This window comes from Bos javanicus, chromosome 19 (genome assembly GCF_032452875.1).
Source record: "Bos javanicus breed banteng chromosome 19, ARS-OSU_banteng_1.0, whole genome shotgun sequence".
NCBI lineage: Eukaryota > Metazoa > Chordata > Mammalia > Artiodactyla > Bovidae > Bos > Bos javanicus.
This window is the reverse complement of record NC_083886.1, coordinates 57,513,396-57,536,614: the sequence shown is the minus strand read 5'-3', so window position 1 is coordinate 57,536,614 and position 23,219 is coordinate 57,513,396. Positions and strand designations below refer to the sequence as shown.

The window sequence follows — 23,219 nt, the reverse complement described above, 5'->3', positions numbered from 1 at the left end:
TGGTCACCTCCTGCCTCACCCCTTCCTGCTGCCCGCACCCCATCCTCTGCGTCCTGTCCATCCCTGGCCTCGGCGTCTGCGCTAACCTGGTCTTCAATCTCCACCCCACCAGAGTCCGCGTCCGCTACCAGAAGCGACAGAAGCTGCAGTTTGAAACTAAGCTGGGCATGAACTCTCCTTTCTGAGCCGCTGGCCGTGGCGACCATAGATGCTGTGGTGTCTGGGGCTGAAGCCACACCCATTTCTGTGTCTGGGGAGTTGATATCATGAACGTTTCAGGGTTTGCTCTTGCGCCGCATGGCCCTGGAGTCCCAGCTCCCGGTGTCAGACCCGGCTGTGGTTCCCGCCCTGGGGCTTCCTCAGAGACACGGAGCTGCAGCCTCAGTCCAGGACCGTCTGGCTCTTCCTCGCCAGGGGGAGACCCCCGGGCTCTTGAATGTATGACCTCGTGTGCTTAGCAGAGGGGCCCTCAGCCCCCTCCACCTGTGGGCTGCCCCCCTCCAGGGCCCCCTGGCCTTTAGGCAGAGCCGTGGACCATGGGGCCTCTGGTGGGAGGGCAGTCCTAGGATGTGCCCACGGTCCTCCAGGACGCCACTGGAGGCCGGGGCTCCAGCCCCTCCCCGGGCTCCCATCGTCCTGTCTTCCTGGGGCAAAGCCCGCTCCTCCTCTGTGGGGGGCCTCATGCTGGGGCCCGAAGACGGAGCCAAGCCCCCGCCTGGTCCGAGAACCTCCTCCTGGGCCACCCTTGGGCAGGCTGTGGAGCCAGTCCTGGGGGCGCAGCCCGGGACCTCCTTCCAGCCTCAGCCCCAGTTACCCTGTGAGAATGTTTTTACTGGTGTATATTTTTTACTGGAAATGAGCCTTTTGGGAATGAATACAGACTGGTTTGTATTAAAACTTATAAACTCCTGAAGCAAAACCTGTGGCTGATCCCTGAGGCAGCCACGAAAGGGCCCAGCCAAGGGTTGGGCCAGTGAGGGAGCCCCTCCCTGAAGGTGAGATGGGGGGGCCCAGGCCTTCTCCCCACCCTGCACATTGGCGGGGGCGCTTGGGTCCGGCTCAGGTGCGACCCCTGGGCTCAGAGGTTCACGGCGCACATCCAAACACACAGAGCACGGTCTGGTGGAATGACACTTTCATTGGTGTTAGTTGGGGGAAGAGGTTAAATGCTTACAGAGCTGGGGCCTGGGCCAGGCAGGTCAGGCTTGCAGCCCCATGGCGGGCAGTGGGTGCTCTCGCTGTGGTCTGAAGCCCCTCCCCCACTGTGTCCTCACAGGCAGTTATAGATAGAATAAATTCCATTTAAAATATACGCATTTCTCTCTGCTTAAAAAATAACATTTACAGTTGGAAACGTTCGGACTCTGGGGATCTGTTCGAGGGACCGGTTAATCCACCGGCCCCGCTGCAGACAGCTTTGCCTCTCTGAGGGCAGGCAGGGGCGGGCCCGAGGCTGGCTGGGTGCCGCTGACAGTGAGAGCAGACCCCTGGCCCTTGACACGTCCTGTGCGCACCTGTGGGGGCCGGGCCAGACGCACTACCGCCTCCAGCCTCTCAGGGTGCCAGGACCGCACGGTGGACGGCCAGGGGACCTTGGCACAGGCACTTGAGACACTGGGAAGGTGGGGGGGGTACAGAGAAGGCACCCCAGAAGCCCGGCCACCACTCTTCCAGGACAGGAAGCTCTTACCAGGGTCCCTGTCCGAGAAGCAGGGTCCTCCCCTCAGATTACATGCTGGGGGTGGGGTGGGGGTGCTTTGCTGAGACGTCAGGTTCTGAAAAGTCCCCTCCGCTCTGCACGGGGCTGCTGTGGGGACGGCCGCAGGCTGGGGGCGGCAGAAGGGACCCCGCTCGGGCGGTGGGGGCGTCTTTTGCGCTGAGGGGGAAAGGCAGTGGGCGCTGCGGGAGGTGGCGGTGGGCACCACCAAGGGCCGCTGGCAGGTCCAGATCAGTCCAGCATGGCATCCAGCTGGTCAGCCAGGGCGTCGAACATGGTGCTGATGTCGTCTAGGATGTGCTTCGTGGAGGCGCCGGGGGCGCTGCGGCAGGGAAGGGCCAGGTCAGACGAGCCAGCGGTCTGCACCCTGCTGGCCCTGGGCGTGGGGCCTGGTTGGGGCGAGCACCAGGTGTGCATCTCGTCCCGTTTCTCACAACTTCCCAAGGTCATGGGAGTCACGGACCCTTCCTCCCACAGAGGTGCTGGGGTTCACAGAAAGAAGTGACTGGTCCAAGCTCGCCTGCCTCTTAAGTGCCACTTGCCTGCAGGCCAGATCTGCGTGACCCCTCCCCGTGGGGACCCCCCCCCCCACCTGAGGATCTGATTGCCATGACACCGATGTCCCCTCCCCATCATGCCCAGACCCTAGGGGAAGGACTCGGGGGTGGGGAAGCTGCCCTTGTTTCCCGTTCTCCCAGCACGCTCACCCCTCTCGCTCCTCAGCGCCAATGCTCTTCTCCGCGGCCCGCAGTGCAGCTGCTAGGGACGAGCTGGTCTGCTCCAGTCTCTGCTGGGCCCGGCCTGGGCCCGCGGCCCCTGTGCTCTCCGGCCTTGGAGGGGGCACCGGGCGGGGGCCGAGCCGGGGAGCCAGCTTAGGGCCGGAAAATGCCAGCTGGGTGCAGGCCACGGACACAGGCTTGGGGGCTGTTCCTGCAGAGACAAAGAGGTTGGCTTGTGACTCAGCTGAGCCGGACACAGGCCCTGCCCACGCCACCCTCTCCCTGCAGGCCCTGGCTTCATACCTGCTCCGGGCACCTTGATGAGGGTGGCGGGGGCAGCCGGGGGCTCCGTCTCCCCGGGCCGCCGATTGTTTTCCAGGGTGGGCCCGAGGGGCTGGGCCGGGGAGCTGGGAGACAGAGGGGCTGGAGCTCCGGGGGTGGGAAGGCTGCTTGGGTCAGGCTGGGGAGGGCTGGGAGAGGCCGCGGGGGGCTCGCTGGGGGTCTGTGAGGGCTGGGGGGCAGGGGCGTTGGGTGTGGTGCCCGCCACTCCGAAGGCCAGGAGTGCTGTCTGCAGTGGCTCCCTCTCCCGGCACTTGGGCCTCCGTTTAACAGTGTCTGACTCTGTGAGGTTGAAGTCGAGGCCGGCAGGCACCGGCGTCTCCCGGGGTGGGGGTCCCGCCGGCTTGGGCCGCTGTTTGATAGTCAGGTTCCCCTCCTCCGCAAAGGGGAGCCCTTCCCCTGAGCTGCCCCGAGACGGGGGTGTCCCCTCGGGCCCCGGGTCCTCCTCCTCTGTGTCCGATGCGGCACCGGCTGGGGTGGGCGGGCCGGAGGGCTCCGAGGGGCCTGTGGGTTCACTCAGTGTTCGCCTCCGGGGCCCCGCGGCCCCCTCCTTGGGCCCCGGGCTTCCATCTGGTGGTGGGGGCTCTGGGGTGGAGCCAGAGACGGAGCTGAGGCGCTTGGGGGGCGGGGGCGGGGGGCCTTTGCGGCGAGCCCGGAGGGCAAAGGACTGGCTGCGGGGAGCCCCCCGCGTTGGGGTCGGGCTGGGGCTGGTCCGGGCGAGGGTGCTGCGTCCTGGTCGCCGAGTGAGGGTGGCGTAGCTGCCCAGGGCACTATCCACTGGCCCTTCGGCCTCCCCGTCGGCCTCCCCCTCAGCTGGGCCGGGGCGGCTGAGGCTGTGGGACCGGCGCTTGGGCCGCGGGGGGTCCGGAGGAGTGGCCGGGGGGCCGGCCAAGTAGGAGAAGGCCCGGGGAGCGCCCGGAGGCGGCCCAGGGGCTGGGCTGGAGGGTGAGGCCTGGGGGTACATGAAGACATAAGGCGGGGGCCCTTGGCTGGGAAGTGGGGAACAGAGTTTTGGGGGCCGCTCTGTGCCCTCTGGAAGATTCCTCTCCTGTGGGGTGTTGGGGTCCCCGCCACTGGGCTGGGGGGCAGGCTGTTCCTGTGAGTGGCCGGACCCCCGTGAGCGGGCCCCAATGCTCTCTTGGCTGGGGGAGCGGGCAGGGGGCAGGGGGAGTGGCTCGGGGCCACCCCCTGCCATGGCCGCCTGGAGCTCCGGGCTTAGCTCGCTGCCCTGGAAGGTGAGGAGGCGTGGGCTGGCCGCAGGGGGCCCGTCCCCATTCTCCAGCCCCTCGATGGCCATCAGTTCCGGGCCCCTGGCCAGCCGGCGGCCGCCTTCCCCCAAGGACTCCCCCTGCAGTAGGCCCCGCCGGAGCTCAGCCAGCCGCTTCACCCCCAGCATGAGCTTCTTCTGATGACCTGAGAGCAGGCGGATAGAGGCGGTAGGGTGAGCTGGGGCTGGAGACGGTGCCCTTCATCCCTCCTGGACCCCGAAACATCTTGGGGGCCCTCAGAGGCACGTGGAGGCCCAGCCAGAAGGCCCAGGGCGGTCCTCACCGAGCTTGTTGACGCCAATCTCCTGCAGCTCCTCCCAGGTGAGGTCAGCCACCAGCCCCATGGAGTCGTAGCCGCTGCTCACCAGCTGCTTGTGGTACTGAGGCAGCCCCAGGGCGCACAGCCACTCCAGCAGGTCCGCCTGCAAGAGCCGCACCATCAGCCCCCGAGCCAGGAGGGCTCAGCCGGCGGTGGGAGCTCCTGCCTGCCGCCCACTCACCGGGATGTAGTTGGGCAACCACTCGGCGATGCTCAGCTGGGCAATCTCCGAGGCGATCTTCTTCCTGTGCCCAGGCTTGGTCACCCCGATGGCCGTCAGGTCCTGCCACACAAAGTCATGCCGTCAGGCCCCCTCCCCTGGCCACGGGTTCCTGCCCTGCCCTCCCGCTGTGGCACCGACCTCAGGCGTCATGCGGCTGATAGTTGGCACGTCGTAGCCGGCCTGCAGAAAGTGGGCAGTGTAGCCCTCCAGCTGGAACTCGCTCAGCCAATTATGAATGGCTTGAGCATCCTACAAGTTGGGGGGAGGGGGTGCTGTTAACGGTACTGAGCCTGCTGTGGGAGGGGGCTGAGTGCCAAGGCCACAGCCCCGCCATCAACCCCAGCCCCACCCCAGGGGCCTGGTCCGAACAGGAACTCAAGTCCATGCTGAGGCCCATCCCGCCCCCTCCTCTGGGCCCATAGCCACCTCCCCAGTGGAGGTCATACCTTCCCCTCCAGCAGCTGCTCAGGCCTCACGTCCTGGGTGAAGTGCTGCTCCCCCGAGCGATAGTTGGCCAGAGGGCGGTGGTTCGGGTTGTCTTTAAGGATGGAGAGAAATGCATTCAGGGTGACAGGATGCAGGGGTGCCAAGTCCTCGGCTGCCCCACCTGCATCTCTCCTGGCCCACCCAGGCCCCCGCCTCCCTTCCTACCTGCCAGGGACGCGGGCTGTAGTCCTGGAGGCACCTGGTCCTCTCCGGCAGAGGGCAGCGGCTGGAGACGGGAAGGCGATGTCTCTTGTTTGGGGAACTGGCAGTGGGAGCAGGGGAAGGGGAGGAGAAGGGGTCCAGCCCTCGTCCCAAGAGCCCCCCACCCCCCACCCACCTGGGCGTTCTCAATAAGGAGGCCGGTGCTGTGGCCGTTGGTGCCCTCGGAGCTCTGCCCGCTGCCAGCGCTGCGGATGCTGCCCACGCTGCCCTCGCTGCCCACGCTGTTCCTGTCACCTGCTGTGGGGGCAGGAGCCAAGCGGTCAGAACCCCGGTGGGCCCCGCCCACAGCTGGCTGGCAGCTGGCCAGAGCCAGACGCTCATGCCGGTGCCTAGCATCGCCCTACCCGCTCCCGGGGAGGACGTACCTGGGCTGTCTGGGCTGAGGCCCACCCGGGGCAGCTGGCCATAGGTGAGGGGGTGCAGGGGCTCCTCGGCAGGGGGCTGCGGCATCCTAGAGAAGCCTGGGCGCAGGGGGGTGGGCACAGAGGGGAGGCGGGGTACCAAGACACCCACCCGCTTGCTGACCACCTCGACGATGCCCGGGGGAAAGTAGCCCACACGGTCGGTGCCCCTCTGGCTCTCGTGGATGTGGCCCTTCCAGCGGCCGTCTGGGTGCTGCTCAAGCACCTGTGGCAGACAGGCAGGGGGGCATGGTCACTTCCTGCGCCAAGTGGCCAGCCTGCAGCCGTGGTCCAGCTCCTCCCCTCCCCCCAGGGAGCGCCCCCTGATGCTCAAGTGGGCCTACAGTCCTGCCCCTGCCAGCATCCAGCCCAACCCCCGGGTTGCCTCCAGGGCAAACAAAGAGTCTGGAGTCAGCCTGGGTTCAGACCCTAGCTCCACTGCAGGCTAGCTTGTGACTCTGGACAAATCACTTTAATTCTTTTAAGCCTCAATTCTGTCAGCCCTAAAAAAGGAAGTGGTTAGAACACCTACCTTACTTAGAAGGGAAAAAGTTCAATGAGATCGTGCAAATAAAGACCTTAACACCAATCCTGATCCACAGCAGGTGCCCAAGTAAGTGACGGCAACCAATTGTATTCTCAGAGGAATGCCTACATCAGGTCCTCACCGTGATGACATCCCCTGCCCGGATGTTGAGGGCAGTGGGGTCGTGGAGGTTCCAGAAATCCTTGAGCGCCCGGACCTTCAGGATCCCTGAGGCCTCTGAGATAAGGAGGATGACGGGTGTCATCTGAGGGTTCGCAGGGCATCTTCCCACCCCTCCAGGCCCCTTCATGACCCTTCCCCAGGTCCCTGCCCCCTCATCCCCATAGCATCCCCCCGGCCAGCCCCAGGAATGTGACATGTGCTCCTCCTCCACTCCCAGGGACCCTCTGGAGTGGCTCTGAAGCCCTTGGGCTGGGTCTTCTCCCCACCACACGCACCCCGCAGGAGCTGCTTAATCTCCCGGCTGGCCTGGGAGGTGGTGAACTGGTTCACAATGTCCAGCGCCGTCTGGTTATACGTATTCCGAATGTTCACGTCCACCCCGCCCTAGGTGTACAGAGCAGGGCCAGCCTGTGCTGAGCACCGGGTTGGCTGCTTCTCCCAATTCCCACAGCTACCCAGGAAGTAGCTACTGTTTTCATATTTTACACGAGGAAATGGAAGCTCAAATTTGTTCTGGGACGAGCTCAAGGTCACTCAGCCAGTGAAAGGCAGAACTGGGGCTCGAACCATGTCTGTCTGCTTTCCAGCTACTTGGGCCCCAACCCATGCAGGACAATCCTTCTCTTGCTTCCCCAGCCGGTCTTGGATCCGGCACCCGGCGGGGATCTGTATACACCTGCGGGGTGACCAGGGGTCCACACCCACCTCCAGGAGCAGCCGCACCACCTCGGTCTTGCCGTACAGCGCGGCCTCGTGGAGCGCCGTGCCTGTTTTGGTCTGGCGGTTGATTTCAATCCCGGCTCTCAGGAGCTGCCTGCAGACGGGAGGGCGAGTGACTGGCGTGGGGGGCAGCAGGTACGGAAGGAGAGGAAGCTGATCGCTGGGGGCTGGGAGAGCAATCCAGAGCCAGGGTGAAGGGGGCAGCAGGGCAGGGCACTGAGGGGACGTGATCAGTCCCATAGGAAGAGGAGGAGGAAGCCGGGGGGTCCCCGGTGGGTACCTGATGACCTCTCTGTGGCCATTCTTGGCAGCCAAGTGCAGGGGCGTGGTGTAGTTGGGGTCGCACGGGTCCTTGGCCTCCCCCTCCAGCAGCGCCACGCATAAGTGGCTGTTCAACAACAGCTGGGCCACCTGCGGCAACCGGCACTTGGGTAGGGCCTCCCCCCCAGAGACCCCACGCACACCCAGAACCCAGTACCCCAAGGGCAGCAGGCCTCACCTTGAGCCGTCCAAACTCACAGGCCAGGTCCAAGGGTGTCTTCTTGGCCTTGTTGACCAGGCATGGGTTGGACTGATGCTGGAGGAGCATTTCTGACTGGGGTGGGGGGAGCCGGGTGAGGGGTCTGGTCTGGCCGGGCCCGCTGTGCCGGCCCCTGCCCCCAGCCCCAGCGCCCTGTAGGCTGGCAGGCTCACGTACCACTTCATAGTGTCCGTACTGGGCAGCCAGGTGCAGTGGGATCTGCCCGTCCAGCGAGGCAGCGTTCACGGCCGCAGAGGCGCGCAGCAGCAGCCTCACGGGCTCCAGGCGGCCCTGCCAGGCCGCATAGTGCAGTGGGCGCATGCCTGCAGGAGGGGACGGGTTTCTGAGGGAGGTCCTGGGACGGCCTGGGGTTGGGGGAAAGAACTGAGCCCTGGCTGGAGGGGAGAAGACCCAGAGGAAGCTAGATGTGGCCAGGGAGAGGCCCGGCTGAAGCCAGAAGCCCACCATGCCCACCACAGAGGATCTGGTGGCCTTGTAACCTCAACTTCCCCAGCTGGATAATGGGCTGTCAGTACCACCCATGACCCCAGTAGGCTGTGAAGACTGACGAGGTCCAGCGTCTGCAAGCTCCGAGAAGCCATGCCCACATGCCTTGGCACTGCCGTGATGTGGCAGGGGCACAGTGACCCCAGGGTCTGGGGTGGGGGGTACCCTGGGCTCTCACCGTTGCTGTCCTTGATATCCACGGTGGCCTGAGCCTCCAGCAGCAGGGCGATGAGCTCCAGGCTGCCCCCCAGGGCGGCATGGTGGAGAGCCGAAAAGCTGGCATGGTGGGACACAGGTCAGGGGTGTCAGGGAGCAGTCTCCACCCCCAAAATCCTGGTCTTCCAGGGCAGACTCATCCTGGGGGCTGGCGTGGCTGAGTTACTTGCCCACTGTGGCCGCCCCCCCCGCACCCCCCGCCCCCGACACACACACACCCTGCCAGCCATGCCGTGGGAGCGCAGAGCTGCTGGGCTGCGGCATGAAAGGGCTTAGTGTCTGGGCTGAGAGGCCTGTTTGTCTGGCCTCCCCCTCAGCGGGCCCAGGGGAGGGGGCCGTGGGAGCAGGAGCCCCAGGGCTCCTACCCTCCAGGGAGAAAATGGGGCCCAGCAGGAATCAGACCCAAGGAGGCCCCTCAGAGAGGCCCCTTCCCTGCACTCAGGGGCAGCCCCACGGGCAGACACGCAGGCAGACGGGCCAGAGCACTCAGCGAACACGCTTCCAGGGCCGGGTTTGAGAGGGAAAGGGACTCCAGGCCCCTGATCCTTCCCCGCCCCTCCCCCACCACGCGGTTTTCAAGAGGGACTGGGGGGGGCTCTCACTCACCCATCAGCATCCTGGTAGTTGACATTGAGCCTCTTCGTGGAGCCGAGGAGCTCTGGGGGTTAGAGCAGAGGTGTCAGGGTACCCGTACCCACCCCTGACCCAGGGTCCCTCCTGCCCACCGCTCGGCTTCCGCTGACCTCTCGGAGTGCAGAAAAGCACCTGTCCCATGGCCTGCCAAGCTGTCTGGTCCCTGTGGCCCTCCACCCCAGCCCATCAGCTGGAGGGCGCTGACTGCAAGGAGCTGCTGCAGCAGTGGCCTGGCTTCCCTGGGTCCCCAGCCCCACGTGTTTATAGTCGAAGGGGGCGGAGATGGGGGGCCCCCCGGCCTGCCGTGCCCTCAAAGGACAGGCCCACGAGCGCATGGTTAGCATTCCTGCCTGAATGGGCCGAGGAGCCAGTCTCATTGTTCCACAGGGCCGAGGGGGCTGAGAGAGAAGAGAGAGGGGCCAGAAGCTTGAGGGTGAGAGGGCGGATGCCAGGGCTGGACCCAAGGGCCACGTGCCCGGCCCGGGGGGCATCCCTGAGTGGAGCTAGAGGGGAAGGTGGCATCATGCAGACCTACACCATGCCCCGGCTCTGCCAGGCACTCGCTGTGTGATCTGCGGAGAGTCACTTAACCTCTTCAGTTCAGGGTCCTCATCTGTAAAACGGGCTGATCACAGAAGCCACGTACGAGAGTTGTGAGTACAACGCCTGACCCTCATGAAAGACGGGAGCTATCAGCATTTAGCGCTCCTTACACGTTAGCCCGTACTCCCGAGATGCGGTGTCTCCAGTGAAAGCTGGTACTGTTCCCCCCACCGGCCCCTGTCAGGGGAGGAACTGCAGACTCTGCACCCCATGAGCTCCTGGCAGACAGCTCCATGCCCCGGGGCAGGGGGTGGCAAGAGGAACAGGGGGCAGGGGTAGGATACCGGATCAGTCCCCTCTCAGGGACAGGGTTCATGCAGGTGTGCTCCACGTGTGAGCCCGGGCGCAGGAGGCAGGGGGCGGCGGTCCTCAGGGAGAGGAGAGTGCTGTCGCAGGCGGCCCCTGCCTCCCGCTGGAACCCACCCCTGCCGGGAAGGAGGAGGAGGAGGAGGCCCGGCTCAACCCAGCCGGGCACAGTGCCAAGCATGCTGGTCCAGGCCTGCCCCCCAGGCCCCGGTGGGCCCCTGAATACCCCAGCAAAAAAGGGCCTCATTCCAATAGGGAGGGACCAAGCCTGCAGCGAGGAGGCGCACAGGACAGGGAGAGGGGGGACAGCTACGTTTAGGGCCGAGCCGAATGGCGCTGCACCAGAAAGGTAAGAGCCGAGGCATGACGAAGCCGCGAGGGGGTGGAGGCTGCTCCCAGCCATCCTGCAGACCCCTTGGAAAGTCCTTGTCACACAGAACCACTCAGTGCAGTGGACAGAACAGAGGCCCGAGGAGCAGGAAGCGCATGGTTCAGATTCTTCTTCCTCCGCCCGGCTGTGTGACCTTGGCCAGCCCTAGGACCTCTCTGGGCCTCGGTGAGGGCAAGGAGGTCAATACAGGGAAGTCCCTCCACCTGCTGCCCGCCTGGACGGTCCGGGGCGGCCAAGAGGCAGCCCCTCCGGGGAGTGGCAGGACAACACGATGGGGACAAGGGTAGGGCCAGCCTGGGTGGCTCTGTGTGTTTTTTTTTTCCAGAACAATGGCCGGAAAGGCGGTGGGGGAGAGGCTCTGAGTGACTGGGCTGGGGACCTTGGAGGGGAGGGCGGAGGGTCCTAGGTTCCTGGCAGCGGCTCCAGGCACTTCCCCTGCGCCACCACCTTCTTCCCAGGCCCGGGCTCTGGGGGTGGAAGGGTCGCGCTCCTGATTTAGGCTCGGGCGGAGGATGTGAGCTCAGCGGGCCACCCCCAGCCCGCTCCATTTCCTCTGGTCGGAGAAGGGGACAGCTCAGAGCAGGGAGGAGGAAGGAAGGGCGGAGGCCAGGCTCGGGCATCGGTCGCCCTCTCCTCCCAGGCACCTGCACCCTGAGGACCCGGGCGGGCAGGGAGGGCCGGCCCCCCAGTGACCTGCTACCCAACGGAGGAGGCTCAGGGAGCACCCCTCTTTGGACAGCCAGGAAGCTCGAGCCACCGCCCAGAGGGGAAAGAGGGAGCCCTTGACGCCTCCCTTCCGGCAGTTCCCTTCACCCTTCTGGGCTTCAGAATCACCTGAAGAACTTTCTGGTTCTCCAAAGTCAAGGGCTATCTGTGATGATTCAGTAATTCTGGGGGAGACCAGGGAGTCGGCACTTTCAGAACTACCCCTGGATGATTCTGATGGACAGCCGAGTGCAGTAGCATAGGGAGGGGGGCTCGGGCTTGTGGTATGATCTGCCACGCCACAGCTGTGTGAACTTGGGCAAATCACTAACCCTCTCTGAGTGTCAGTTTCCTTATGTGTAAAGTGGATGTAGAAGTACCTGTCTCACAGGGAATAGAGGCAACTACAATATGGCCCCATGGACAGTAGCCTCCCAGGCTCCTCTGTGGGATTCTCCAGGCAAGAATACAGGGATCTTCCGGACCCAGCGATCAAACCCAGGTCTCCAGCCTTACAGGCAGATACTTTACCAACTGAGCCATGAGGGAAGAGCCCTAGGGTCTGCAAAGGTCACTTTGGGATCTCCTTTTTGTCACCAGCTTTCCCTCTGAGAGGAGGAGACAGGGAGTCCCAGAGAGACAGGGAGTCCCCGGACCCTATGACTCTATGTCTGTGCAAATCCCTTGGGGGTGGGGGTGGGGGAATGGTCATCTTCCCCCACAGACATTCCCCCGAGCACCAGGGACCTTCCCAGAGCCTAGGACCCCAGCTGCAAAGTTCCCGCCCCCAGCCTCCAGCCACTTGCCTCCCTGAGGGCCTCACTTTGAGGCCCCAGGGCTATGAGGCCAAGGCCCCACTGGGCAGATCGCCAAAAACAACACCGAGGTGCAGGGAGGAGGGGAGTGGCTCCCACTCCTGGGTCTCTAGGGCCCTTCTTGGCACCTTCCCCTTATTGGGCTCACCCTGCACCCACTTCCCCAGGGCACAGAGAGCACCCTTTCCATCTCCCAACAACCTGGGTGTCCTGCCCTGGTGTGGAAGCGGGGGCACTCACACATGTGCACAACTCCCAGGCCCTTAAAATCCTTCCTTTGGGCACCCATACTCCCAGGTGTGGGTGGGGATAATCAGACATCTTCGGGTAGCCCGGGGGACTCCTTCCTGTGCAAGGCCCAAGCTGTGTCTTGGGGCTAGAGCCCCAGCACTTGAGAAGGATCCTCCCTCCCCTCCTGTCCCTGTTGGTCGAGGAACTCAGGGAACAAGTCCAGTGTCCTCCTGGGACAGTCCAGGGAGCTTGCCCTGAAGCCCAGAGGTCTACTTTTCTTGGGGGGGGGGGGGGCGGGTCTCATTGCAGGGGCACTCAGGAGCTGGAAGTCAGGTGTGGCCACCTGTACACGGAGCCCTCACAGCCTTATTGACTAGAGACACCAGGCTGCAGAGAGACCTCTCTCTCTCAGGAAATTAACTTTGAACACACAACCTCCAGTAGGCTTCAGGAACTGCTTAGATAATGTGAACTTTGTTTTAAACAGAAAGTGAAAGTTGCTCAGTCGTATCCAACTCTTTGCGACCCTATGGACTATACGGTCCACGGAATTCTCCAGGCCAGAATACTGGAGTGGGAAGCCTTCCCCTTCTCCAGGGGATCTTCCCAACCCAGGGATCTGAACCCAGGTCTCCCGCATCGCAGGCGGATTCTTTACCAGCTGAGCCACCAGGGAAGCCCAAGAATACTGGAATGGGTAGCTTATCCCTTCTCCAGCAGATCTTCCCGACCCAAGAATCGAACTGGGGTCTCCTGCATCGCAGGCAGATTCTTTACCAGCTGAGCTACCAGGAAAACCCCTCTTTTAAGCACAATTCTCTTTTTAAAAAGCTATCTTACACTCAGAGGAGCCCACAATAAATGTGTCCCACTGCTGTGACTAAATAATAATAAAAAAGCTATCTCACAAATGTTGTCATCAAATTGATAAAAACACAGAGATGCTCTGGTTGGACTGAGGGGCCAGGGGTGGAGCGCTACCTATTCAGTCTTTCCCAACCCACTGCCAGAAACCCCATGGCTCCAAAGAACACACTGGAAAAACCACCTGCTGAAGGCAAATCCACAAGGGCAGGAATTTGGGCTGGTTTTGTTCACTGCTAGAGCTCAGAGCGTAGAACAGAGCCTGGCACACAGTAGGCACTCCCCCAAAATTAGAATGAATGTACTTCAACCCTTTTACTTTACAGGTGAGGAAACTGAGGCCCAGAGAGGTTAAGAGATTTGCCTAAGGATACACAGCAAGGGGGACCCAACTTCCTCTCTGACGTTCCCACATTGAGGTACTCCCACCCCAAGTCCCCAGATCAGAGTGACCACTCCCCCCAGGCCTCTCTCCATAGCCTGGCACTCAGAGGAGGGTCTCAGGTAGACAGTCACCCCACCAAGTACTCACTTGTCTTTGTGGCCTTGACCTTAGCCACCAGTTTCTGCACGCCAGTCACATCTCCATTCTTGACGGCGAGGATCAGGTCCTGTTCTCGACCCATCCTTCCTGGTCCCTGGGCTGGACTCAGGGCTCAGGGGTCCAGGGCAGAGGCAGGGAAACTGGTCTAAGCTGAGGTGTCAGGGTGCCATCCCTTGGCCCTTTGGAGGGCCAGGCGTCCGGTGGTGGGGAGTGTGTCTGGTGTCCCAGGCAGTGGGCTTCTTGGTAGGCGTTGACGGGTACTCCTTCAAGGTGCTTCGTGAGCTGCCGCCACAAGCAGGAAAGCTGATCTCTGAGGGGATGGAGGCTGTGTGGAAATCTGGACGGATATCAGCTTGCAGCTTCCGACAGCCCAGGAATGGGCCGGGACTGGGGGCGCCAATCTTCCCGACGTGGCTCAGGAGCACCGGTGCTCACCCAGAGAGAAGCCAGCATTCCCTCGTGCCTTGGGCAGCAGGGGCGGCCAGGTCTTGGGGGTCTGGAGAAGGTGTGATCCACTGAGGGTCTGCTGAAGGCTGGGTCTGTAAGGGTTCCAGAAGCAGGGCTCAGAAAAAGAACAGGACAGGGCTTCCAGGGAGCCCCCAAGTTACCCTGGCTGCCCTTCTGAGTCAAGGGAGGGGCTGAGCCACTCTAAGCGGGAGGGAGCCGCCATGCATGAGAGGAGTATTGGGAGGCCGGGAGGGGGTGTTCTGGGAGGGGGAGGCTGAGTCACCGAGGCCCCAGGGCACCTGGCAGCACCTCAACCCGGGGCAGGAGGGGCCCTGGCAGCACGACGCACGGGGGCAGGTCGGGCCAGCAGCCTGTTCTCCACAGCCTGAGGCTCTGACACCCACAGACAAGTGGTGGGCCAGAAGGTGGGGCCTGGGAGGGTCAGGCACAGGCGGACTGGTAGGGGTCACCCCTCCCCATCTAGGCTCTGCCCTGATCACCGGAAGCCCTAGCCCCAGGGCTCTTTATGAATTCAGAAGGTGGAGTGGGGAGGTATGGCCCCCCATCTCTGGCGGAGGGTCTGCCTGCAGAACAGTGAGGCTTTACAGCACCTGTTGCTGACCCATCCTCACCCCTAGTGCGGGATGAAGAAACAGCCGGGCAGAGAACAGAGATGAGAGCTGGGGTACCGCTGCTAAATGGGGCTGTCCGCCCTCCCAAGCCTGAATCTGAGTCCCACAGTCCCGACTTCACTTTAGAAAAGCTTACGTCAGTTTCTCAGTGGCCGAGAATTTGTTGCCCGAGTCCCGTGGCATGAGACCCGCGGCAGGCCTGGGGCCCTAGCTGGGGTCCTCTTACTCCCCATAAGTCCCAAGCCCAAACCAGATGGCACTCCAGCTCAAAGCCCGCGGCCCGACATTGGGGGAGGGCGCCCCTGGCAGTGCATGGGGTCGGGCTGGCTCCCCCGCCCCCCGGAATGCCAGTCCAGCGCCGCGCAACCCCCCAACCCAGCCCAGCCCAGGCCGACCGGGGAACAAAGCGGCGAGAAGGACCGGGAGGGCCAAGCGCCCGGAGGGACTGATGCGGGGAGACGGTGTACTGGCGCGAGGAGGACAGAAAGACCCGACGGATGAAGGCGCCCGCGGATCCCGCAAGAAAAGTTACTTTGTGCCGGCCCTCAAGAGTGCTGACCCCCAGATCAGGCCCCGCAGTCTCACCTTTCCCAGCCGCCCCGCCGGGGGTCCGGCCGGTCCTGCTCGGTCCCTGGCCCCCTGGACGGCGGCTCCCACTGCCCCCCCCACCCCTTTTCTCCTCCTTTTCCAAGGCCGGCTCGGCGCCTCCCGCAGGAAATCCCGCCCCTCCCCCCTCCCTCCCACCGGATCGGGAGCGGAGGGACCGTCCCGGCCGCGCAGCCGGGCTGTCAATCAAAGGCTGCGGCCCCGCCCCGATCCGCGCGGGGCCCCGCCCCACCTCCCCGGGCTCGAGCGTCCGCGCATGCGTCCAGGTGAAGCGGTGGGGGCGGGGAGGGGGCGGGGACTAGAGAGCGAGCCTCGGTCCAGACTGGAGTCCGGGCGCGACCCGGGGCTCTGGAGTTCAGAAGGACGGGAGAGACACCGTGTGTGTGACGGGGTGCGAGAGAGGACGCGATGTGATGGGCCGGGAATCGAGACCCAGGAATCCCACTTGGGGAGTCCCCCCTTTCTTCTTTCTCGCCCCTCGTCCTTCCCGGGACTCCCGCGGCGACCTCCGCCCGCGACCCGAAGTCACAGGCCGACGGCCCCTGGTCGGAGCGATGGTGCCACCTAGCGGGCCGTGTGGGGACGGCCCGAGGCGGCGGCGGCGGGGACCCCAGGCTCCGGGAGGCGCTAACGACCGGCTGGGGTGGCGCTTCAGCACCGTCGTGGGTCGGACAGCGCCTCCCGCCGCCCCCCCAAGTCCTGGATGCCCGGCTTCCGAGCCCCCAGGCAGGGACTCAACAGAAGGACCTGAAGGAACTGCGGGCCCCCATAGTCTGCACCTGGCGGCCCGTGGTGGCCCTCAGTGTGCGAAGCCGAATTGGGGAACCCAGCATTCTCCTTTCTCTAACCCCGCCTTCCTCCCGGTCCAGCCTGGGTGGTGCGGACTAGGCAGTCCGGGGTTGCGGAGGGGAGGGTCACGCTTATAACTCTTCATACGACGCTTTCAAACGCCAGCCTTCTCGAGAACTACTAGAGAGGAGCCCCAGAGGCGGGCGGGGGATACGAGAGGGGGAGCTCCTACAAATCCAGAAACTAGCAAGCTCTCCGCCCCCTAGTAATCGCGGCGCATATTTGTCGGCGGGCGCTAGGACCCAGGACACCCAGGAAGGTGGGAAGCAGGTGGGTGGACCGGAGCCCCGGGGAGCGGCGGTGGAACCCGCGCGCGCTAGGGCCGCGCGGACTCCCGGCGGTGGGCGGGGCGGGAGGGGTGGGGCAGGGCGGTGCGCGCGCAGCGTCGGCCAGCCCCAGCCGATGGATCCCGAGCCTGAGTCGGCCTCCGTGGAGGTTCCGGCCGGGCGCGTGCTCAGGTGCGGCGTGGCCGGGCCTCGGGGTTGGGGGTGGGGGGCGGGAGCCATGGCCGCGGGGTGGGCGCGGGAGCGGGCCCGGAACACCCGGGCTGGGGATCCCCAGCCTGGGCTGAGCGGCCCCGACTGCGCGGCGCTAACGCCGCGGCCTTTTCTCCCCCAGTGCCCCGGAGCTCTTCGCCGCACGTTCCCGGTCCCAGAAGCTGCCCCAGCGCTCGCATGGCCCCAAGGACTTCCTCCCCGACGGCTCGGAGGCCCAGGCCGAACGGCTGCGCTTGTGCCGCCAGGAGCTCTGGCAGCTGCTGGCCGAGGAGCGCGTGGAGCGCCTGTGAGAGGGGCGGGCCGGGGCGGGGGCGGAGCCGGGGCGGACTGGGCGGCTGGACCCCGTAAGTCTGATCCGGTGGGCTTGAGACGGACCCCTCTCCCCGCTCCTCGCCAGGGGCAGTTTGGTGGCCGCCGAGTGGAGACCAGAAGAAGGCTTCGTGGAGTTGAAGTCTCCTGCGGTGAGCGGCGGGGCTCAGAGACCGGGGACCCGCCTACTCTGCCTTCCCGGGCTCCTTTGTGACATCTGCTCTGGGTCCCCCGCAGGGTAAATTCTGGCAGACCATGGGCTTCTCAGAGCAGGGCCGGCAGCGGCTTCATCCAGAAGAGGCCTTGTATCTGCTGGAGTGTGTGAGTGGGGCCCCTGGGAGAGTGGAGAGGGGATTGTGACCAAAGAACCGGAAGGGCGTTTCTTCTGGGGGAAAAAGTATCTACAACCGAGTATTCGGATGGGGGGGGGGGAGTCTTGTAATCTGCTTTCTAGAGCAGGAGACAAGAATGTCACTCAGGGAGCAGGCTTTCCAGTCTGTTAGTAACGATGCTGCCTCCCTCTCCCCCCTCCCCTTCCTGGCCGGCCTGATTCTTGCGGTGATGGGTGGGGGGTGTAGCACACAGATAGCAGAGTGGGGAAGTTGCTCCCTTGGCCGTGCCACCATAGGGAGGGTTCACAAGCCGAGCTATGGGCTGCACTTTCAGGGCTCCATCCAGCTCTTCCACCAAGACCTTCCGCTGTCTATCCAAGAGGCCTACCAGCTGCTGCTGACTGAGGACACGGTGACTTTCCTGCAGTACCAGGTATCAGCCACCCTTTATAAGTACCTACAAGAGCTTCCCTGGTGGCTCAGTGGTAAAGAACCCACCTGCCAATGCAAGAGACTCTGGTTCGACCCAGTAGGTCACCTGGAGAAGGAAACTGCAACCCACTCCAGTATTCTTGCCTGGGAAATCCCATGGACAGAAGGAGCCTGGCGGGCTGCAGTCCACGGGGTCACAAAAGAGACACAACTTAGTGACTACACAACAAGCCACGTGCTGAGGCTCCAAGACTGACAAGGGCTTACGTCCTAGTGGGGGCGCTTGGGTAATGTATAGGTAAGAAAGCAAGTGGATGTTTGACTTCAGAGTTGAGTGCCAAGAAAAACACAGAGGAGGAGGGGCACAAGGCTAGAGACATAAATGTGGAGATCTTGATGGCATGGATATTTCAGACTCCACTGGGCTGTAGGGAGGTGTGGCCAGAGTAGAAGTCTGTGTCTGAAATCTGGGGCACTCTAACATGAGGAGGTCAGGGGGAAGATAACGGATGTGAGGAGTGTCCAGCAACGGAGAAAACTAGGAGAGGGGGCATCAGAGAGACCACAAGAAGGTCTTTTCAGGAAGAAGGGCTTGGCTACGTTGAATGCTACTGAGAGATCAAGCAAGCTGGGGCATACCTGTGTACATCGCTCATATATGGATACAGGGCCACATGGAGGAACATGTGGTTCATCCAAAAACCCACCCATCTTTGGAAGTGTTGTGGGGCAGCAGGATGTCCGCCCCCTCTGTTGTCTTGTCTGTATTGTAGTCAGGAGCTTCACTTGTGACAGCTTTGGTATCAAAATATTCTGGCTTAAGTTTTTTCCCTGGTCCATCAGCTATCAGCTTTTGGGGATTTGCATTTAAATCAAGAAACTGCTGTCATTCGTGCCCAGAGTAAGGCCAGTGAGAGACAGCAACTCAGAGACTTGAGACCTCAGTGTGGGGAGGGTGTTTATGAGAGAGTATGGTCCTGCTGGTAGCAGGGTTTGGAATCTGGGGGTGTGGTGAATGGCTTCTGTCTGGAGAACAGTTTTTTTCCATAAGTGGACGTCTGACTTCGGGTTTCTTTTTTTGAGGTCTTCAGCCACCTGAAAAGACTCGGCTATGTGGTTCGACGATTCCAACCAAGGTAAATCCCTGTCTTAGTTCCCTCGAATTTATCCTAGTCCCCAGCGACTAAGCCCAACACTGACTACTAACTGGGTGCTGGCCCTCTGCTGGCTGCTGAGGAAGAGCAGAGAACAAAAGCACTACCCCACAGAACCTGTGTTGAGGGGAGCTTACACAAAACACCATCACTTTGCAAAATCAGTGATCTTGGAAACCTCGTATAAGCCCAACAGGGAAAACATGGTCACACAGATTAGAGTTTATCCCTTAGATCAGCACTATCTGATAGGACTTTCTGTAGTGACAAAAATATTCTGTCTGTGTTGTCCAGTATATGTGGCTTGTGTGGAATTTTTTATTTTAATAGGTTTAAATTTAACTTAAATAGCCCCTTGTATCTAGGGCTACTATAATGGACAGTACAGCCTCACAGCCATAAGAAAAACTCCTGGCAGGGAAGAATGCTGTAATAAAGGGCCATACTATATTGTTGAATATAAAAAGGACCAAACAGCAGTATGTTAGTACAGTGTCATTTTTGACAGAGATATGGAGAAAGACAGTCAATATGTGTGTTTGTAGGAAACAAAATGTTACCTTGGTATCCATGGGTTTTATTTTCATTTTTCTTTATTTTCCAAGTTTTCCAGTTCTCCTGACTTTTCTCACCAGTGTTAATTATTTATTGCTGGCTCTGCAGGAGCCCTGGTGTCAGGGAACCTCTGTTCAAAGGTACCACTGATGAGACCCAGAGGCCTGGACAAAGATGCGCAGGGAGGCCCCTGTGTCTTCCCCCATTACTCTGTGTGGGGTCTGCCTGGGGCTCCAGCCCTTGGTTATGGTTCTAGCCCTGGCCCGCTGACTTACTCTGGGCCAGTCCCTCACACATTCCAAGGGGAGCACCAGACTGAGGAGGTGGATCAGTTGCTTGCCCCCCACCCATTCTCACCCACAGCTCTGTCCTGTCCCCTTACGAGCGGCAGCTGAACTTGGACGGTGGTGCCCAGTGCCTGGAGGGCAAGAGGAAGAGGAGGAGCTCCAGCTCTCAGTAATGCTCCCCGCATGGCCACCCCACAGGGAGAATTCTGTGGAAGTGCTGGTGTTCGGGACCTTGGAGAATGCCTGGGCTTAAAAGTTGGGTTGGGGTGGCTCCCGCAGGGGCTCAGGGAGGCAGTAGGGCTTACGGAGCTCATGTGCACCTCAGCAGTCAGGAGCAGATGGGCTGCGTTTCCTCTCCCTCAGGTCCATTAATAAGAAGCCCAAGGCCCTGCAGAACCTCCTGCAGGGGATGGATGGGACACCCGAGAGCCCAGCAACCTGCAGCCCACCTCCCCAGAACCAGAACAGCTGCCGCCCAGAGGAGAAACCCCAGGAGTCAAGCCCCATAAAGAGCCCCGTGGGCCCCCTTCAGCTGCTGGGGTCCCTGAAACCCTGCCCTGGTCTGGGCAGGGAGGGGGCACAATGCAGCCCAGAGAATGGCAAAATAGAGGACGGGGTCACGGGGGCTCCTAAGCCCCGCTGGAACTTTGAGCAGATCTCCTTCCCTAACATGGCTGCAGACAGCCGCCATACCCTCCTGCTCGCCCCCGCTCCTGAGCTGCTCCCGGCCAACGTGGCTGGACGGGAGACGGACGCCGAGTCCTGGTGCCAGAGGCTCAACCAGCGGAAGGAGAAGCTCTCTCGGCGGGAACGGGAGCGGCAGGCAGAGGCCCAGCACTTCCGCGAGGATGTGAACGCTGACCCCCAGGTACAGCGCTGCTCCAGCTGGCGGGAGTACAAGCAGCTGCTGCAGAGGCGGCACCTGCAGAAGACCCAGAGCCGCCCCCCACACCTGTGGGACCAGCCTGTCACCCCCTTGCTGAGTCCCGATCACGCCGACTCCCCAGGTACCACATCACCCTGCCATAGGCCACGGGCAGCTGAGGGATCACATGCCTTTAAAAGCGGCGTGCATTGACTGCAGCTGATGGAGGCTTAAGGAAGATGGGGGAGGAGAGAGCGGTAGGTGGAGTGGAACCCACAGGATTGTCCACTGCAGGAAGCAGCGAAGAGGCTCCTGGGAAGGTTTAGAAACAGCCTGGTCTGTGCCTGAGGAGAGGCGAGGAGGAATGTAAACTACAACCGCATCCTTAAAATCATAAACAAGATGCATGTGGATGGCTGTGGTCCTGTGTCTCCCACCTCTGTTAGAGGGGAACAAGGGGGCGATATGTTGGCCAAATGAAAGGAAGATCTCCTATATACCCTACATGTTAAGAGTAGAGAATAAGACAAGAACAGTGCTAATATATTCAGGACTACAATCCTTATGGGAATGTGGTGTGTTGTAAGGAACTAGAGTGAGATTGCCAGAGCAGTTAAATTTGAATTTCAGATAAATAACTTTTTTTTTTTTAAAGTATAAGTATGTTTCAGATATTGCATGAGACGTGTGTGTTGGTCGCCTGGTTGTATCCAACTCTTTGTGACCCCATGACTGGAGCTCGCCAGACTCCTCTGTCCATGGAATTCTCTAGGCAAGAATACTGGAGTGGGTTGCTATTTCCTTCTCCATGCATGAGACATACCTATACTTTAAAAAAAAAAATCTGCTAAATCTGGCAACCCCAAACAAGATAGCAGATTCAGAGATGTCAGGGAGTCTGGATGGTCGACTCTCCTCACGAGTGCCTTGTTTTCACTGTCCTTGTAGCCTCAGTCCTTCAGCAGATCTCTGTGCTGCAGACAACGCACCTTGCTGAAGGAGGTGCCCGGTGAGTCTCCAGGTAGTGCCCACCTCTATAGTACTTGGGGCGCCAGCAGGAGTTGGCAGCTGGGATTTGACTCCTGAGGTTGGGCATGAGCTGGGGGATCATTTCAGGGGCCCCTACCCTGGTAATAATACTCCTGTATATCCGCAGGAGTAAGAGCCAAGTAGATTGATGATTTATCCCACCAGTTCTGAGATAGGGTCACTGCTCCTCCTTAGTCTCCCTGGAGGAGGCTGCTCCCTGAAACGGGGAGGAAAAAGGTGGTATGGAAAGAAAAGGTGGGAGAGGAGTGCCCCTGTCTCCTAAGGTTTCTCACTCTGTCCTCAGGCTGTTGGAGAAGCCCGGGGGCTTGGAGATCAGTTTTGATGTCTACCAGGCTGACGCCGTGGCCACCTTCCGAAAGAATAACCCTGGCAAGCCCTATGTCCGGCTGTGCATTAGCGGGTACGAGACCAGTGAGCGTGGCTGCGAGTCCTCTTGGAAACCACGTGGATGTCCCCTCCATGCCCCCCGATAATCTGTCAGTCCCTGAGAAGAACCAGTGGTCCAGAGAGGTCACACAGCCAGTTAGTGCTACGGGAACCCAAGCGTCCTCATCCTCAGTTCTCACTCTTGTTGTCCTTTTCGAGTAGCTTCTCTCCTGGGCCATTTCAGTTCCAGGCTCAGCCAGCAGAAGGATGTGAATGAGGGGTTTCCGGGCTAAAAGAGAGGCAAGACCCTCACTATTCCCAGTCTCCTTACCCTACCAGGGCCCTGGGTGTTACTTGGAAAATCAGAGCCATGTGGTTTGCAGACAGGAGAGCCCGGGGCCAGACTTCTTGTCCCACCAACTCCTGTCATACATCGGCCTTCCCTGGGAGCTTAGGAGGGTTGGCTTCCCAAACTTATGGGTGGGCTCTGGCCAGGTCTCAGTCTAACCTTGATTCTTGCAGATCTGATGAGCTGGTCCCAGACCTCTGCACCCTCAAGCGGTTGTCCTACCAGAGTGGGGATGTCCCTCTGATTTTTGCCCTGGTGGATCATGGAGACATCTCCTTCTACAGCTTCAGGGACTTCACGCTGCCCAGGGATCTGGAACACTGACCACCCAGCTGGGGTCTGCCCTGGGGGACCTGGACTGTCCACTCTCAGGGACCATTGCAGTTGCCTCCTACACCCAGACTCTGATCTGTAGCTTCAGAGGCTAGTCTGGGCCTTGGCCTTGGGTATCTGATGCCCACAGGAGAGCAAAGCCTTGCCCCGCTACCTGGCCGCTACAGCGCTTCTAAGCCCCAGGTCTGAGACTGCTGCCTTGCAGTAATCCCCTTGGAATTCAGGACTAGATTCCAAGAGGCCAGCGAGGTGGGGCAGAAGAGAAGACTCTGTGCCTTTAAATGAGAGTGTGCCTGCTTCATGCGATAAAGCCAAAGCCATTAAATATATATATATATATCCTTTTACTGCTGTAGCTGGATTTACTGGAAGAGTCCTCCCTACCCCACCATCCTTCGGAATTGGGCCCCAGGCCCTCCCCACCCACAGCGCTGCTTTCTCCGGTGCAAGAGCTAGGAGCAGCCTGTGGGAGGGCAGAAATGCGACCCCAAGCCTTTCTCCGGGAAGTCACTGACCTCTAGTTAGTTTGGCTTTCTGAAAGGTAGTCCGAAGTGGGAGGTTGGCACTACACCACGCAGACGGCTCCGGGTAGAGGGGCGGCGGAGAGGCGCCACGTCAGCGTGGCTCGAACGCTAGTCGTTTCAAACTGTGCGGTGGAGCGTGCCATCCACGGCCCAGGCCTCTGGCCTGGCCTCCGC

The 23,219-nt window shown here is 61.5% G+C and overlaps 3 protein-coding genes across 14 annotated transcripts in view; 2 read left to right on the top strand and 1 right to left on the bottom strand.

Moving 5' to 3' along the window:
- The window catches only part of TMEM94 (transmembrane protein 94), a 36,763-nt gene extending 35,451 nt beyond the window's left edge, over window positions 1-1,312 (top strand). For all 7 annotated transcript variants that reach the window (XM_061392834.1, XM_061392838.1, XM_061392837.1 and 4 more), the window contains one exon: window positions 113-1,312. In XM_061392834.1, coding sequence (XP_061248818.1) covers window positions 113-185 — 73 coding nt within the window. In that variant the 3' untranslated portion in view covers window positions 186-1,312. The remainder of the gene's footprint in view (window positions 1-112) is intronic.
- Window positions 1,121-15,239, bottom strand: CASKIN2 (CASK interacting protein 2). Of its 2 annotated transcripts, none has more exons than XM_061392840.1 (20): window positions 15,123-15,239; window positions 13,447-13,997; window positions 8,973-9,024; window positions 8,329-8,426; window positions 7,821-7,966; window positions 7,623-7,718; window positions 7,404-7,534; window positions 7,109-7,217; window positions 6,679-6,787; window positions 6,363-6,457; window positions 5,659-5,920; window positions 5,409-5,527; window positions 5,237-5,297; window positions 5,032-5,123; window positions 4,724-4,834; window positions 4,544-4,645; window positions 4,327-4,465; window positions 2,740-4,188; window positions 2,425-2,647; window positions 1,121-2,039 (listed from the first exon to the last, which is right to left on the bottom strand). In XM_061392840.1, exons 2-20 carry the CDS (start codon window positions 13,538-13,540, stop codon window positions 1,949-1,951), a joined length of 3,579 nt encoding a protein of 1,192 aa, XP_061248824.1. In that variant the 5' UTR covers window positions 13,541-13,997; window positions 15,123-15,239; the 3' UTR covers window positions 1,121-1,948. The 2 variants fall into 2 exon arrangements, with proteins under 2 accessions (XP_061248824.1, XP_061248823.1); XM_061392839.1 differs by having other exon boundaries at window positions 5,409-5,530; window positions 15,123-15,238.
- Window positions 15,240-15,455: 216 nt separating this feature from the next.
- Window positions 15,456-22,868, top strand: TSEN54 (tRNA splicing endonuclease subunit 54). Of its 5 annotated transcripts, none has more exons than XM_061392848.1 (11): window positions 15,456-16,262; window positions 16,611-16,775; window positions 16,887-16,950; window positions 17,036-17,119; window positions 17,465-17,563; window positions 18,646-18,698; window positions 19,635-19,727; window positions 19,922-20,565; window positions 21,372-21,432; window positions 21,757-21,873; window positions 22,362-22,868. In XM_061392848.1, the coding sequence occupies exons 4-11, from the start codon at window positions 17,054-17,056 to the stop codon at window positions 22,510-22,512; spliced, it is 1,284 nt and encodes a 427-aa protein (XP_061248832.1). In that variant the 5' UTR covers window positions 15,456-16,262; window positions 16,611-16,775; window positions 16,887-16,950; window positions 17,036-17,053; the 3' UTR covers window positions 22,513-22,868. The 5 variants fall into 5 exon arrangements, with proteins under 5 accessions (XP_061248832.1, XP_061248828.1, XP_061248830.1 ...); XM_061392844.1 differs by lacking the exon at window positions 15,456-16,262 and adding an exon at window positions 16,341-16,450; XM_061392846.1 differs by lacking the exon at window positions 15,456-16,262 and adding an exon at window positions 16,341-16,450 and having other exon boundaries at window positions 19,922-20,426; window positions 22,362-22,525.
- Window positions 22,869-23,219: the final 351 nt, after the last annotated feature.

Excerpts from the sequence above, each read along its gene's own strand:
- CASKIN2 (XM_061392839.1), bottom strand. The coding sequence starts at position 13,540 with ATGGGTCGAGAACAGGACCTGATCCTCGCCGTCAAGAATGGAGATGTG. Across the intron at positions 7,967-8,328 it reads GGATATCAAGGACAGCAACG|GCATGCGCCCACTGCACTAT; the intron begins GTGAGAGCCCAG and ends CCCCTCCTGCAG. Across the intron at positions 4,466-4,543 it reads GGTTGCCCAACTACATCCCG|GCGGACCTGCTGGAGTGGCT; the intron begins GTGAGTGGGCGG and ends CGGCTCTTGCAG.
- TSEN54 (XM_061392844.1), top strand. The coding sequence starts at position 16,395 with ATGGATCCCGAGCCTGAGTCGGCCTCCGTGGAGGTTCCGGCCGGGCGC. Across the intron at positions 16,951-17,035 it reads TGGAGTTGAAGTCTCCTGCG|GGTAAATTCTGGCAGACCAT; the intron begins GTGAGCGGCGGG and ends GGTCCCCCGCAG. Across the intron at positions 21,874-22,361 it reads GTCCGGCTGTGCATTAGCGG|ATCTGATGAGCTGGTCCCAG; the intron begins GTACGAGACCAG and ends TGATTCTTGCAG.